General features: G+C 35.4%; 2 protein-coding genes and 1 pseudogene across 3 annotated transcripts; 1 reads left to right on the top strand and 2 right to left on the bottom strand.

Annotated features, from left to right (window-relative positions):
- Nucleotides 1-2,027: 2,027 nt before the first annotated feature.
- On the top strand, nucleotides 2,028-6,683 carry LOC137747690 (hydroxyproline O-arabinosyltransferase RDN2). Of its 2 annotated transcripts, none has more exons than XM_068487846.2 (9): nucleotides 2,028-2,185; nucleotides 2,806-3,395; nucleotides 4,100-4,167; nucleotides 4,255-4,456; nucleotides 4,742-4,839; nucleotides 4,943-5,012; nucleotides 5,147-5,218; nucleotides 5,318-5,431; nucleotides 6,396-6,683. In XM_068487846.2, exons 2-9 carry the CDS (start codon nucleotides 2,976-2,978, stop codon nucleotides 6,456-6,458), a joined length of 1,107 nt encoding a protein of 368 aa, XP_068343947.1. In that variant the 5' UTR covers nucleotides 2,028-2,185; nucleotides 2,806-2,975; the 3' UTR covers nucleotides 6,459-6,683. The 2 variants fall into 2 exon arrangements, 1 of the variants encoding a protein (XP_068343947.1); XR_011069989.2 differs by having other exon boundaries at nucleotides 2,049-2,185; nucleotides 4,983-5,012.
- A 493-nt stretch (nucleotides 6,684-7,176) lies between these two features.
- Nucleotides 7,177-8,455, bottom strand: LOC137748047 (cation/H(+) antiporter 15-like; the record flags this gene model as incomplete). The annotated part of the gene is made up of 1 exon (XM_088700522.1): nucleotides 7,177-8,455. A coding segment is annotated over one exon (1,278 nt), but the record flags the coding sequence as incomplete, so codon positions are not given.
- A 107-nt stretch (nucleotides 8,456-8,562) lies between these two features.
- LOC148698346 (cation/H(+) antiporter 23, chloroplastic-like) lies at nucleotides 8,563-12,367 on the bottom strand (annotated as a pseudogene).
- Between the last annotated feature and the right edge of the window lie 3,919 nt (nucleotides 12,368-16,286).

The raw sequence follows: 16,286 nt of genomic DNA, 5'->3' as shown, positions 1-16,286 counted from the left end.
GTCCTTGAGACTAGTGGTAAGCTTTTGTCCTCCACTAGTCTTTGCTTCTCTTCTGCTTTGTTTGTAGTTTCTCACTATTTGTTCTCCGTTTTCTCTTCAATTTCGCAACGATTATATTGAAATCCTTCACTTCAATTGTTTGACACAAATTCAAAACTAATACATATGTCTTGGATCTCCTAAAAACCTTTATTTGATTTTCAGACGACAAAGGTTTCCAATTTTCCAATCCAATATTTTTCAATCGATTTTTCTTTCCATTTCCGGGATAATCGGAGTTTTTTGCTACTATTTTTTTCCATGCCTCCTTGATTTCAAGTCTTTTTCTTTGTCACCAGTCACCACCAGCGTGGGATGGAGATGGATGCCATACCAAAAGCATTGAAATAGTGAAATTTGCAGATTTTGGTAAACCTCTCACGGTCCCATGGTGCTAAGATGCAACCAATTACGGTAATTAATTTGCATATTTTGGGGAAGAGATTTATTGTGGTGGAAATGGAATTGATATCCTTGGTGTTGGTGAGTGTGTAGCGGTTCCATCCGTGTAGGCATCCAACCTAAAGAGCCTGAGAGTGACGGCAACTTGAGAGGAAAAAGGCATTGGATGACGAAGTAATCACAAACAAAATGGAAGTCAATTTTGATGTATGGTGGTCAAGATAACAAAAATACTATATCGGTATTGAAGGATAGCTTGAACTCTGAATGCAATCTATTGTATATATATTTTTTATTACAAGCGATATTTTTATTCAAAAGTACTTTAAAGGAAAGGGGTAGAGTTTGAACGCCAGATGCAATTGGTTGAATAGTAAGGCTTTAACTATCGTGCCAACCCATACTTACAATATAAAATTCTTGTTCAAATGGAATGATTGTAAAGCTAAGGAGATGGGTGAGTTTGAATTCAGGACGCAATGCGTTTAGAGAGCAATCCACCACTTGAATATTTTAAGAATGATTCCACTAAAAAATATATTGGCACTATAGCGGGAAAACGGTCATTTTTAACATTTCCATTCTAATCAATTTCTTATCAAATTCCATGTACCTAAACCCTAAACCCTCAATGGCATGGATTTTCTAGTTTGGATGAGTTTTTTTTTTCCGTTTGAGTTTTGTCATTTTTGGGATCATTGTTTTTGTTGCCTTATTAGACTTGGTGCCTTAGTTGTATTGTTGGAACTTAGGAGTTTTCTAGCGAAATTTGATATTTTGATAAATAAAAATTAAATGCTAAAGAAAAATATTCATGTTCTATAGTGTATTAAACATGATTCCACAGATATAAATTGAATCTTGAACACCCCAATTTCATTATCAATCAAATTGTAATTTTTAATGCTTTAAATATACATATTTTCTTATTACAAGCGATTTAGTATTCTAAGCTATAATAAAGAAAAAATGAGTGTCTAAGCTCGAGACACAGGTGTCATTTAATATTACAGTTTCGTGATATTTTTGTGCATTTATAAATGAGAGATACTAAATTTGATTCTCATTAATGATGTATTTTAACCAAATTATTACGACAAACCAATTGCATAATTTAGCGTAATTTTCTCACTTTTTTAATGTAAATATATATCGTTATATTAAAAAAAACCAAAACACTCAATTATAAAAAAATGTTTTACTCACCAGAGTAATCCAGTATTTGTTTCCACCGTTTTGATTTTGCTGGAAGATAGTTAACATGAAAATGCATGTAAGACAAAAAGAAAAAGGAAAGCAGTGAAAAGGTCGGTGGGTTTTCTTTTTCGGTTTGTTGGAGTGAAAAGGACGGAAGTCGTGGACTTCATCAATTACATTGGATATACGACCAAAAAAAAAAAAAAAAAAAAAACCATAATAATTAGATATTATAAAAAGAGAATTATTTTTTACATTTAAAATTTTTATTTTGCATTTTTAAATTTTATATAAATAAAAAAATATATTTTTAAAGAATATAAAATAAAATTTTTAAGGAACTAATAACGGTTCTTTGAAAATTTTAAATAAAGAAAAACCAAATATAAGGGGCCACTCACAGTTGTACAGAAAAAGACAGAAAAGAAGGAGCCGGAACCTCAATACCCAGTCTGTCAAATCGACAAAATCCCCATACTTTTATCTCTCCTCTGATCCAAAACTCCAATCTCTCTCCTCCTCCTTCTCCACCTCCGCCCACGCCAAGGTCTCTCTCTCCTCTCTCTCTCTCTCTCTAAATATATATATATATATATATATCTCTGTATTGTAGGAGTTTTATACTTTAACTACTGGAAACGACTGTTACATTTGTTTACTTGTTCAATCTTTCATTTGTGTTTTTTTTGTTCTGTTGGGGTTGTGGGTTTTCTGTTTTGTTGTCAAAGGAATGAACTTTGTAGTTGGTTTTATCAATCCTATCCTATGTATGTACATTGTATGTCTGAATTCCTTTGTTCTGGTTTTTACTCATTACAGTGTGATCAAGGTTTTTTTAAACATGAAATTTTGTAAAGTTTGGAGATTGAGTGTGCTGATCTGTGAAATTTTTGTAAAGTCGTTTTTTTTTTTTTTTTTCTTGATTTTTTGGTAACCAATTCACATTGGTCTGCAAACACTCGATAGCAGTTTTGTAAGTGTTGAATTTTGGGGGAATAGAGAGCATTTGGGTGGGTTTCAATAGAAACTCCCCTTGCAGTATGAATTATGATGGGGTTGTAAATTATGAGTTGTTGCAGTTCATAATATTGTCTGGGTCAATTTTATTGAAAAGTTCTGTGTAATTCCATTATATTTTACTTATTTAAGTGGAATTGCTGATCGTAGGTATCTCGAAAAACTTTTGTGGAAGTTGGATAAGATCACTGAAGGGTTTAATGCTGCTATTACATTGTGTTCTGCACAGCTGAATTTGAAACTTTTAATTTAAGCTGTGATGGAATACGAGAATTTCTGCGTTTGGGAAGTTTGAGATTGTTTTTCATTTGTAATAAATAATGATTGGGAGGAAGAACATGGGACGAGCTTCACCATTACTTCTCGTTCTTTTGGCTCTTGGGTTTTCCTTTGCTACTTATAATTTGTTAACTATGATAATTCATCATAGATCGGTTGGGAAGTGGGTAGGTGATAATACGAATAGTGGGTTACTGTCTGACCCGATTGTTGAGATGCCGGCGAATGTGAAGAAGTTCAAGAATACCAAGGCACCATTCCATGTTGCCTTAACGGCCACTGATGCCCCTTATAGCAAATGGCAGTGTCGCATTATGTACTATTGGTATAAGAAGAAGAAGGACTTGCCTGGATCAGATATGGGAGGATTTACTCGAATTTTGCATTCAGGAAATCCTGACAATTTGATGGATGAGATTCCAACTTTGGTGGTTGATCCTCTTCCTGCAGGCCTTGATCGGGTTAGGCTTCCAGCACAGTCATTTATTTGTTGTATTGTCTTTGTGTATTTCATTCATCCTTTCTTTACTAACTTTTAGTTGGGACGTCTTATTTTCGCCTCAAGTGGTACCTTCGATACACCAATTGAATGTGATTGTTTCTATTTGCACCATTTTATGTTTTAATCTAAAGTCAAAATAAGGGGTCTTGGCAATATTAGTAATGTATTGGGAGTTATACAAGAGTTTACTGAAAATAAAAGAGAATAAAGGAAAAGAGTCATAAACAAAAAGAAAGTAAAGAAAAAGCAAAGGACGATGCCATTTTTTTGTGCTGAAGCTAAGAATGGTTTTGAGTGGACGAGAAGCTTTGCATCTTGGTGAAGAATAAAGTTTGTTGAATTTCAGGGTCCATGCTGATCCACTGTATCACCATTCTCAATGATTTTCTGCTCATTGGATGACACCTGATAGTTGTAAATCCAAGTTTTGAATCTAATGAGTAGATCCTTTGTGTAGAGTTACTGATATTTTTGTTGCTCTTATGCAATATTTTCAGAAAAAGTCATTTTTTTAACTTTTTGGATATTTTCTTTACTTTTTGGGTTTAACTTTTAAGTTGATTCATGTGTAAAACTTAGACCTTGCAAGGCAATAGTTGAAGATTATTTTTCAATAACCTTTATATGAACAATAAAGAGCGTGATTGCAAATTTTGTATACAGGGGTACATTGTCTTAAATAGACCATGGGCTTTTGTGCAATGGCTGGAAAAGGCTACAATTGAGGAAGAGTGAGCTTCTGCATATTTGATGACCTTGAGTTTTCTTATTTTTTGTTTTTTACTTGAGATCAAATTCTTTGAATTCTGTTGTTGCAGATATATTTTGATGGCGGAGCCCGATCACATTTTTATAAACCCTCTTCCCAATTTGGCACATGGAGGATATCCAGCTGCGTACCCATTTTTCTACATTAAACCTTCTCAGAATGAGAAGATCATAAGAAAGTTTTATCCTGAGGAGAATGGTCCGGTCACGAATATTGATCCAATTGGAAATTCTCCTGTAATTATTAAGAAGGTAATAGCTTGTGGTAAACTGTTATTTCCTTCGCTGTGTCTAGCATTTGTGATGGTCCTTCTTATGTTTGAGAGATTTAAAGAGTGCTGTTATTGTCACTCCAGAAAAGTCATCTTGCATTCCTCCCAAGTGTGTTTTCTCTTGTATTTATATGTTTGGAGTGCAGAATGACTTTTTCCGAGTGCTAATAGCAGCACCCTATTTAAAATGTTGATGTTTCCTTGTATAATTTCCCATTTTCATAGATGACTCCTGGAACTTTAACGAGTAAATGTAATTATTCAGGATTTGCTGGAAAAGATTGCTCCTACATGGATGAATGTTTCTTTGAGGATGAAAGAAGACACGGAGACGGATAAAGCTTTTGGATGGGTGCTAGAAATGTAAGTTTGACTGTGACTTCAGTTTTCGACTAAGTTGAGTTCTAGCAACTAGAGATGCCAGCTTTGACATATCCTTGTGTCTTATTTTCTTTGATGAACTAAGGTATGCTTATGCTGTGGCATCTGCTTTGCATGGTGTGCAGCATGTTCTTCGGAAAGACTTCATGCTGCAGGTTTGGCATCTAACCTTTAGAAGCTCTTCATATCAAAATTGATTTGCATTTTGAGTTCTTTGTTAGGTTCAGTAAACAACACTAAATGTGAATACGTTGTGATTAACAATGTTCTATTGTCTTTAAATTTTCAGCCCCCGTGGGATTTGGAACTTCGCAAAAAGTTTATTATTCATTATACTTACGGATGTGACTACAACTTAAAGGTATGTATGGCCCTTCCCCTCTATGCGTATTCCTGTTATGTCCCTTTCCCCTTTTGCCCATTATAGTTCCATAGTTACCTGAGGTTTCTAACTGTTTAGGGTGAGCTGACATATGGCAAAATCGGGGAATGGAGATTTGACAAGAGATCATATCTCCGTGGACCCCCACCAAGAAACCTTCCCTTGCCTCCTCGTGGGGTTCCTGAGAGTGTGGTATGTCTTTGAATTGTTGTTATTATTGCAATTGCATGTTCTGTTTTTTATGGTATTTCGTGTGCCTTAATTTTTTTGTTTCTGTACTAGTTCTCTTCATTTGTGTAAGAAAGTATCTAGCATTCTGTGTCTTTGATTGTTGTTCCCAGATTGTAGTTTGTTTAGTTGTTGGGAGTCTAATTACTGGAATTGGCACAAGTTTTTCTACATTTACTTGTCACCCCAGAAAAGTCCTGTCCTTGAAAAAAAGAGTAGAAATGTCTGAAATAATCTTGAAGGGGGTGTGGGGAGCTAAAAGGTCTGAGACTTGCACATGACTTATTTTGGATGGAAAACTGAACGGAGTTAGGGTGAGATGACAAATTAATGATTTTGAAAAGTTGATATGACAAATCCCTTAAAGTTTTAGTTTATATGGCAAATTGAAAAAGGTGTATAAGTTCATATGACATTTTAAAAATTTCCCTTTATTTGTTGTTTTAAATATTTGTCATCTCGGTAATGAATCACGGATGTAGTCTGAAAAGGAAGAAATTCCCGATCAGACATTCATAGCCTTAAATCAGAATGAAGAGTACCTCTGCCCCACTGAGTTGTGAATATTGAGCGGAAAGCCAACAATGAAGTTGATAGGTAGAGGTAAAAGTCGCAGTAAGGTGAACTGGAGACAAGGGAAGGGGAGGGCTGGGGTCTGTCACAGACACACTTAGGATAGTCAGGCCATGGCTTGTGTTGATGATGATCAGCCTGACCGACTAATTGCATATAGTCGTGGTGACCTCTAACAAACTATGTTTACTTTTTCACTTCCAAATTCGGATTGTTTAGAATTGAAGTTTCCATATAGTTTGTCATATTTAGTGAATAAATTTATTTTAAATATCTTCTCTCCTGCCACCCCCCACCCCCTCTCTTCCCCACCCTCCCTCTATCGCTCTCTGACTTACATGCTCATTGTGTGCAGGTCACCCTTGTAAAGATGGTGAATGAAGCTACGGCTAACATTCCTAATTGGGACACAAAATAGGTCAGCTGCGTTCAAGATGCTAAAACGTTATGATACAACTGATGTTTAGAGAATGAACAATCTGGTTCAAGGGTAGGCTCGTAGAAATAGTAATATACACAAATCTCAGATCGTAAATGGAAATAATAAGGTTCCAATTTCTCGAATGTACATCTGGGTTGCGCATGGATTATATGGAGTTGTGGATTATATGGAGTTGATTATATGGAATCAGTTTTGGAGTAACACAGGTCTTCTTTCAATCTTGTTGAAATTCTGTTTTATTTTTCGGAATTGAAACGAATTTTGTCTTTGTTAATTACTTGTTAATGCAACAACTAGATGGGTTGATTAATTTGATGGAAATTTAACAACTGAAACAAAACTGAACATTTTCAACCAAAAATGAAGTGCGACTGATGTAGTTATTTGCAGACTGTTCAAACCAAATTAGAGTTCCTAGACCTTTTTTTGTGTTTATGGCCTCAGGCCTCAACTTGCTCTCGGCCGGCCTTGCGTTTATGCTTGTTTTCTTTAGGAAGTTGAGGCCGTGAAACTCTTGATCAGCCTGCCCGGAAGTCAAATCCGGCCGGATTTAGTTCTGCCACCAACAATTTATGAAATTATCGAGGCCTGCCACTGCTCATTTTACAAATTAAGGGCTAAAGCAATGGTTTTTTGTTTTGTTTTTAAAGGATGCTGCCACGTCCTATTCTAAAACAGTTCTCTACATCCCTCATTTACTCCTCGGCATCTTGTTCGTCCAAATAAAAGGGGCCCTGTTGCACTACAAGAATGGATGTGCACGCCAAAAAACTCGAAGATACTGGTGCATCTCCGACAATTCCCAGTTCATCGGAGTCACTGAAATACAATAACTTCGACGAAGGTGATATATCGCCATGTCTTCTTCCAACAATGTACATATCATATTCACTTTCCATGGAGTTTATTAGCTTGAGAGTTTCTACCCAGCCTGTCAACATCTTCTCTTCCAATTTAATGGAGGGATCATTCATTGACTTGAGCCTAAAATCATCCAAATATAAGTGGTCGAGTTTTTCCTCCATCCCAGTTCTTGCCATTGCCTTTAAAATTCCATCGTCATAGCCGTCCTTGTTGTCATCCATGGATATTTGCACTTCCTTCTTGTGATAGTTGGTCCGTATGACAGTTAATCTAATGTTAGGATGCCCGGGCATCCTCCATGCATACGTTAATGCCTCGTGGTCATCTGTCCCTCCAATGAAGACCATGGCAAAGTGGTAGTGGTTCCTCCCCAAAGAATTATCATCTCTACTGTCGTTGTCGCTGTCTGAATTGGACTCGGGGATAATGTCGGATTTACCGAACCCATGATCCACAAAGACACCCACAGAGCATTGAGCATTTGCGTTCAAGTTGTTGTTGAGAGAACTTGAGTGAGAGATGGACTTTGTGGCTCCATCAGTGAGAGACTTATCGTAGTGGAACGGTATAATTATGAGGGTGGCTTGATTCTCCTCCGCCAAGTTGCATATGTCCTCGTGCATCGTGGCATAGGCAGACACTGCGGTGAGTTTTTGCACCGTGATGTTTTCTCTTTTTCGAGCATAGTTTCCAAAGACGCCATTTGAGGTAATAGATGAATCAGGCAACTGAGTATACTTGGTGGTGGGGGTCTTGCAAGTGTCGTGCACAATAAGCATCGCCGAAGCATGCCCGGTTAGTTCTACAAGGTAGACGATGAGGACATGGATAGGGGATTGGTTGGTTGGATTAGAAGCCTCAAGGAGGTTGACGATGCCTGATACTTTGTCTGAGTTGTGGAAGCATGCAAGGATTCGAAGCTCGGTTTCAGGTCCTACGCTTTCTATGTTCCTCTCTTTGTATTGCACGGAAGGTCTCGTACTTGACTTGTACACATGTGCAACAAACGGCCCAACGGCAGCTGTCATTACCCAACACGCAATCACCATCACATCAAACGTTTGTTTGTTCAAGGCCTGTTGGTAGCGCTGAAGGTAATCAGTTAACAATTAAAATATCTTGCAGTCTCACTCTTAACCCTATGATTACGTAGAAGAGGGGCATCAGAATCCCTGGCACAAAATTTCCCACCTTATGTGTCAGTAGGCGTGAGAGCTCACCCTTCGGCATGATCGCTCCCAACACAAAAGGTCCAACAATGGAGTGAGACCCTAATGCATCGGTTATGAACCCACAAAGCACCACCCCAGCGAGAACAAAGCACGTATGATGATTGATGACTATAGTTGGGATCTTCTTTCTCTCTCTCGCGGCTCTCGCGGGTTAACATCCGCGAGAGAGCCGGACGTAATAGGAATGTGCACACTGCTATAAAGGCCAAGGTGGACCCAACCGCTACCATATTGGTCATATTGACTGCTGCCATTCCGAGCAGAAGAAGAAACCAGGAGCACAAGTCGGAGATGACGGCAGATGACAAAGCGAGTCTTCCAACCTCGGAATGGAGGAGTTTGAGGTCCGCGAGGATTCGAGCAAGGTCTGGGAAGTTGGTGGTGGCAAGGGCAATGCCCCAAAAGATTGGGCCATTCCTGTTTTGCTTGTATATTTTGGTTTGCTCGGTGAAGTCTTTGAGGAGTAAATACCGATGTAAAACCCAACCAACGGGGATGGAAAAGATAATTCCGGCAAAGGCAATGCTAAGGGTCTTCTTCCCGGAACGTATTACTGGTTTGAAATCGAGCTCTAAACCTACCAAAAACATGTGGTAAACGATGGCCAAGTTTCCCAGAGTCTCTAAGGTCCTCATGCTAGTATGCTACGAAAAGGCAATACATTGAAGAAGAAAAAAGGATGTTCGGCCAAGAGAGTTGGACCCAATAGCACGCCACCCTGAAAGATTCCCAATTAATATTAATGTATGTGCGACTAACAATAATTTCATTGCCAAATTGGTAAATGCAATCACAAATCAATTTTTAATTGCTTTACATAGAAAAACCAAATATCAATCAAATGTTGAGGACATGTCAATTGAATAGCAATGACATACTAAAAACTAATCATTTTAGCAACTGGAATTTGGTTTGGGGCTTAGAATTTAGGGCTTGAAGTGTGTTATAAGTTATGTTTTCAATTTATAGGCCTTGAACCCTCCACTTCACCAGAATCTCTAAAAACTCAAGGCTAAGACTCCATTGTCTATATAATGGACCAAATATCGATTTGTATCATGTATTGTAGATTGCTACGTATTGGATACTAATTTTTCCCATTGATTAATAATAGAGTAAAAAGTATATATCGATGTAGTACTTACAAGAATTTCAGCAACAATACGTGGTTGGCCCTCTGCTCCTTTGGGTCTTGCCCAAATCAGACATCCTTATTCAGGTAGACTGAGAAAATAAATGAAAAAACTGTAAAACCACCGAGCAAAAAAATGAGGTCACATACACAAGGGCATACAGAACTTTCAACAGTTCGGGATGGAAAACTGGTTTGAGAGGAAGAACACAAAAGAAAAGAGACCTCGATAATTAAGAGGGCTTAGTTTAAAAAATGAAAGAAAAAAAAGAGGGTTAGTTGTAATGTCGTTTGTACATCAGTTGTTCGGTTCTTTCGGTTAGAAAATAGTTTTGCTCGTAATTTCAAAGTCATACATCATTTTCGACAAATTACAATCTAACGCGAATGTATAAATTTTCATTTTAAAACAAATTCTAAGTAAAAAATCATAAAAAGGTTCTTTTTACAAATTAGATATGATTTTTTACTTGTAAGGAGCTAACCAAATATTCGTTATGTTTGGCATTTCCAGCAAGGTTCGTTGTTCGAATTAAAATACCACAGCGTACGGCTTGCCTATTCTCAAAATATTTCTAAATAAACTTTTGACATTGTGCAATTAAAGCATGTTGTTAAAATTTTAAGTATTGAGAAAATTTCTAATGTGGCGGGAACATAGTGTGGTACGTCATATGTTATTATATAAATAGAGAGATTTTTTTTTTCCAAGTGTCGGTCCACTTGTATAATAAAATATGATGTGCACTTGTGTTCTACACACACTGAAAAACCTATATGTTGTTAATGTCATGTTGTAGCTTTACAGACCAACTAGGTTTTTTCCTAATAAAAACAGATACATATTTAACAAATTTAACTTTGGGTTCCATATATTTGTGTTCCAGATTAGTTAACCAAATCTCACAAATCAATTAAGGCACCATAAAAATAATAATTTTGTATTGCATGTGTCTAATTTGTAGCAAAAATAAGGACGACCCTGAGGAGAGAGTCGGCTCTTATGACTTGGGAAGAATAAAAAAACAGAGTAGAATTCTCTTCCCTTCTATTCTCATCTCCTTCCCTTCCCTCGTGTGATCGTGTCACATATTGTTTTTTATCTTTTTATCTTATTGTCTTTATAAGAAAAATCAATATAAGATGTTGATGTGGTTTAACCATAACCGTTCAAATAAGAGGAAAGAAAAGGAAAGAGAAATTAAGAGGAGAAAGAATCATTCTCCATAAAAAAATTAGGCTAAAAAAAATGACAGAAAAGGCTTTTCAATAATATAGGTAGAAAAAAAAGTGCTTTAAAGTACGTAAACTGAAAACGCATATGAATTCAATTGGTGATAAAAGTGGTCTTGTAGTCAATTCAAGGTTCTTCTACTTCTACAACTGTGACAAAATTTGTTTAGGCTTCCAAATCATTAGCTTATAGTAATTCTCTTGAGTCTAAAAAGTTCGTTTACATGTGTCATTTTTGTGAAAGAAGGGTCATATTTGTCCTATGTGTTTTCAAACGAAGAAAAATATTTTTTTACGTGTTTTGTAGGAAAAGAAAAAAGGAGTTTGCATTCTAAACTCTCATGTCACTTGAAAGAGGTAAGTGGATTGTCAAAGTTAACGGTTGTTCCCGCATCTTTTATATGCCTAAATGAAATTGGTTGGAATAAAAAGGAGACTAACCGTTGATTGGATGCTTGCTCTTCAATTTCATTGCATGAGTCTAAATAATATGAGCTTTTGAATGTTTACCTATTCAGAAACAATTGGTGAATGATATTTCAAAACCCTTGGATAATGTTCAATTTAAAAAAGTTAGAAATGCCATTGGTGTTCCATTGACTAAAGCATTTTGAAACATTGAGTGCATTTTTGCTCACCACTATTTAGCGTGGTGTATGCTCACCATCTTATTTATCACCGTTAAATGAGTTTGAATTTTGAGATTTGTGCTTATTCACTACATGAATCGTGAAATTCAAACTTATTTAACGGTGATAAATAGGATGGTGAGCATACACCACACTAAATGGTAATGAGCAAAAATACTCCCTTGAAACATTACGTCAAACGTGCATGTCATGTGCATGCTCATGTAAAGTAGGCGTGTGATAAGTTTTTATTTTAATTTTAGTTGTTAAAATTCCCTTTTTTTTCCTTCTATAGTTACTGTTTATGTTCACAATAGGATTGCATATTGATCTCAATCTCAGACTCGAGTATTTTGAATGTTCTCGAACTTACTGAGTGAGTTGCTTCATTCATTTGCTAGTTTTTGACATGTTCGATCATTCTTGAAAAAGTACATGCACACAGTCATCTTGATATGAAACTAAAACATGATTCAAATATTAATATGTGAATTTAGTGATTTTATGTAATTATTGTGAGTTTTGAGCCGATTATATGATTGAACGACTATGCATCAATCACACTTGTTCTTATGTTATAATTTCATATTTGCTTGTATCCAAAACTGGCTTTAAACCTCTCGAACACACATTAATTCAATTGATATCTTCAAAATGACATAAAACACTTAGGACATACCACCTTTGCCATATTGACCATCATCCTACCTTATTCTCTGAAATCGGTAAAGCATGTTTTTCTTTTCTACAAAGCATGCCCATCTTTGCCAGAAACAACTGAGAACCACTCCCCATAGTGGTCAATTGGTTTGTCCAAACCATCCCCCAAAGAATCAAACTCTTCTTCTTTGGTAGTACAAAAACTCATAATCCCTTCCATCTACGGTTTTATAAAGTTAAAACACAGCTATACCTCAGTATTAAACCATTGTATAAATCTTAAATGTAGGTTCAAAATACGTTTGGTTCTTGAAGACACAAGTGATGAAACTAATGCGATGATGATAGGAAAACAAGCAGCGCAATTGAGTATCCTGCTACGAATTAGTGGTTGAAAAAAAATTCACTAGCTAACAAGAACTTCCAGATGCAATCCTTCAAATGCGAGGCCAGTGTAAAATTTTCCAAATTCGGTTTCGTACCATGAAAAGTGATCTAACAGAAATGAACTTCTTATATCCAGTCGATCTCTGATGACGAAGTCCCTCTTCTTGAATCAAGCTCTAACAGATGTGATCAAACAGTGCTGAACATAAAATGATGAAGCTGCCCAAATGTTTGTACACTCCATCACCTTTCTCAAAAGAAGGTTCAGCAACACAATCCACCATATGAAGCAGGTCTCCTCCAAAAGATCCCGCTTCCCATTCAAGAAGAGAGCCAGACTCGCATTGAGAAAAGCTTTTTCAGATTATCTTAAGCAAATAAATAATAATTATTATAATTAAGGTGCGTATAACAAAATTATTTCCGATGCTTCTAGTCACTCATTTACTCATCCTAATTTTATTTGTAACTTTTTGTAACTTAAAACAATACATGTGATGAAGCTATATTTTGTAACTTAAAGCCACCATCACCAGGCCGGCATTCTTGCTATTTTAAACTACTAAAAATATAACTTTAGCCCCTAAAACTTAATTTTTTCTGCATAAACCCGACATAAGTTATTTACTCCAATAAAACCCATTTACTAAATTCCACATAAGCAAATTCATTAATTATGTTTAACTTAACACATTTAAAATTTTGTGGATGCCTATAATACCCCTATTTGAATGTTTGATGTACACAATTAATGCCATGCGAACTATAAGGGAGAATTAATAATTTTACTAAAAAAATATTTTTTTTATAAATTCATTGCCTAATATATAATAACAATAAAACATGTCTAATATATTGACATGCTTAATTAAGTCACTAAAATTATATTTTACATATTAATGTAGGTATATTATGTCACACACACATATATAAAAAAAAATTAAAAAATTAAAAAAAGACTAATATATGTAAAATTTCATGCAAAATAATTTACCTGAAAAACTGTTATTTGATTCAAATAGTGCACCTACTATTAAAATTTTAATATGTTAGATTTCTAAAAATAATTTACCCTATCTATGTAAAATACATGAAAAATAATTTACCTATATAATAAACAAACCCAATATATGCAAAATACATGCAAAATAATTTACCTACATAATAAAGCAATATTATTTTATTTAATACTAATTTACATACAAAATTTATTATTTGCTAATCATAAATTTACAAATAGGTAAATTAATTATATATAATAATTTATTAACATATGATAAGCTCATATTTATATATTTTTTATATCAAATCCACTTGTCTTTGCTTAGTTAGTTCCTTATATTTTTGAGCTATTTACTTTATTTTTGTGTTTTGTATGATTTGTCAAGTAAAGAAAAGAAAAATAACACAAGTGGAATTTTAAGTAACAAATTCGTCAAAACTGCTTGTGCAGGTCAGCTGACTTTGGAAGCAAGTTGCGGACAGCTCAGAATGAATTAGAGAATGAGCCTTATATGCTTGGAAAGCTACGGATGTCTATTTTCTGGACCATTTCACGGATTGTTAATATCATTTTTCTAGAAGAAGTTATGGTCGTTTTAACACTAAAAGGTTCCCAAGAGGCTGAGCAATTTGTAACTGACCAGAAAGCATTGAAAGCAATAAATCCAATAAAACTAACAGCCAAAACTGATGCATCCAAGGACAAGCCAGCTAACACCTATTCAAATATCAGAGGAAATGGAAAATTAAGCGAGAGTAATGGGCATAAAGGCTGCCCAAAGAGTTACAATTGTTTTAGCATTTCCTCTCACTTATTGTCATCACTAAATGGTTGTTAGTGGGTCAGTTATGGAGAAAAAACTATGGCAACAGAAAGAAGAAAAAGGCTGCAGGTTGCAGCAGCAAAGAGAGGAAAAAAAAGGTGAAAAAAAAGATAGAAAAAAAGGAGGGAAAGCAAGGAAAAAAAGGCAAGGCTGCTGCGTTGGGGAAGGAAGGAAAGGAAGGAGGAAATCTTGGCATTCTCTTCTTTCGGTTTTATCTTCTCAAACTCATGTCTTTCTTTTGGTTTAATTTGAGAATTATGTGTAACTAATTTTTAGTAGTTAGGGGATGTTTTGAAGCCCTGAATATGATTGCAAGTTTGATATGACATTTCGTTTGAATTACTTTTATGAATGGTTCACTACTTGTCTCATTGATGAATTTTTTATGTGTTTTCTACGGATGCATACTTAGTAAGCATATCTAGGATTCTAATGCTATGAATACGTGTGTGTCTACCCTTGTCGAATGAGGACCTACATATGTTCTAGAGTATTAATTGTTAATTGCGATTAACATGTGAATCAATTTCTAGGATAAGTAAGACAACGCTAGTACTTACGATGCCTTCTGATGACTCAAACTCTTTTCGTTCTTAATGATTTCTACTTGTTAAATCTATGAACACACCATTCTAGATTGCATGTTAGGGACTAAGTTAAGTTGAAAACGCCATTCTCTTAACATACTACATAAGAAAAAGTAATAGGTTGAGTTCTAACATTGAGCCAACTTGAGCATCTTCATTCGAAAATGAAAGGAATTTGAATGAAACATAACATGTTTGCATGATTATTTGGTGGTGGATATCAATTCCCCTAACTCGTTTTTCTTAATTTGTGAACTACTCAAAAATTTGTCTCTGTCTTGTTTTTGTTCGATTTAATTTAAATATCAAATCAACTCCAAAAATCCCAAAAATTTGTGTAAGTATAGCTCTGTGTGTCTAGTATCTGCATATAAAATTTCGTAGACTTTAGATAAGTGTAAGTCGGTCTAATAATTATTTTTAGGTGGCTGGTCAGTAGGGACAACAGCCCAGTTTTTGTGACATTCTAAGTAGTTAGATAAAACAATCTTCTGCGGGAAATACTCTTATTTTCATATGTTACAATTGATAAATCTTATTGTTAATAAGGAAAATTAATAGGACATTTGTGTGGTACTTTGTGGTGTGCTTTTAATCCTATCAACATATATGTTGTACTGTTGTCACGCCCCGATCCCGACAAACGTCGAAAATCGACACGTGGCCAAGGAAAAAAAATAACATTCGTTGAATAATATACACCATACAGAATAAAATACTTTAACTGCAACCCAAAATAAAAAGAAGGTGGCTACGTTCTTCATAATCTATTTATAAATATGCACATCCCAAAAAGAAGCATAATCTTTGCTTTACTAAGAACAAGTTTGAGGTGCTCAAAAGAAGGTCCCAAAATAAGGTACAAGAAAAGATCTAGGGGTAACCTAGCACTCCAAATCTCTGATAACTGTACTGCTACCCCACCTACGAGCCTCTCAAAGGCTACTCAGACTTGTTACCTGTAAGATCAGTGCCTACACCATCGGAATGGTGCATCGGCAAACAACAACCCGGATAAGTTATGAAACTTGTGTGAGCGACAAATAATACAAAGTATGTGATACAATGATAAAACCAACTATCCTTCACAATTTATAAACCTTGAATATAATTCATTCATAAGAAATCGCTACCAAACCTTGCAAACTCCGAAGGAGTCACACATACATCCAAAGACTTTTCTAAATCAACACTCAAAAGTTCTCGAAGCCACAATCACGGCTACATTCAAACTAGAGTTATAGAGACATCGTT

Source organism: Pyrus communis, chromosome 2 (genome assembly GCF_041283825.1).
Source record: "Pyrus communis isolate YQ-2024b chromosome 2, ASM4128382v1, whole genome shotgun sequence".
Taxonomy (NCBI): domain Eukaryota; kingdom Viridiplantae; phylum Streptophyta; class Magnoliopsida; order Rosales; family Rosaceae; genus Pyrus; species Pyrus communis.
This window is presented reverse-complemented; position numbering and strand designations above follow the sequence as displayed.

Bases quoted from the DNA above. Each gene is read 5' to 3' on its own strand.
- LOC137747690 (XM_068487846.2), top strand. From the start codon at position 2,976: ATGATTGGGAGGAAGAACATGGGACGAGCTTCACCATTACTTCTCGTT. The intron at 4,168-4,254 runs GTGAGCTTCTGC...CTGTTGTTGCAG, and splicing joins AAGGCTACAATTGAGGAAGA to ATATATTTTGATGGCGGAGC. The intron at 5,219-5,317 runs GTATGTATGGCC...CTAACTGTTTAG, and splicing joins GATGTGACTACAACTTAAAG to GGTGAGCTGACATATGGCAA.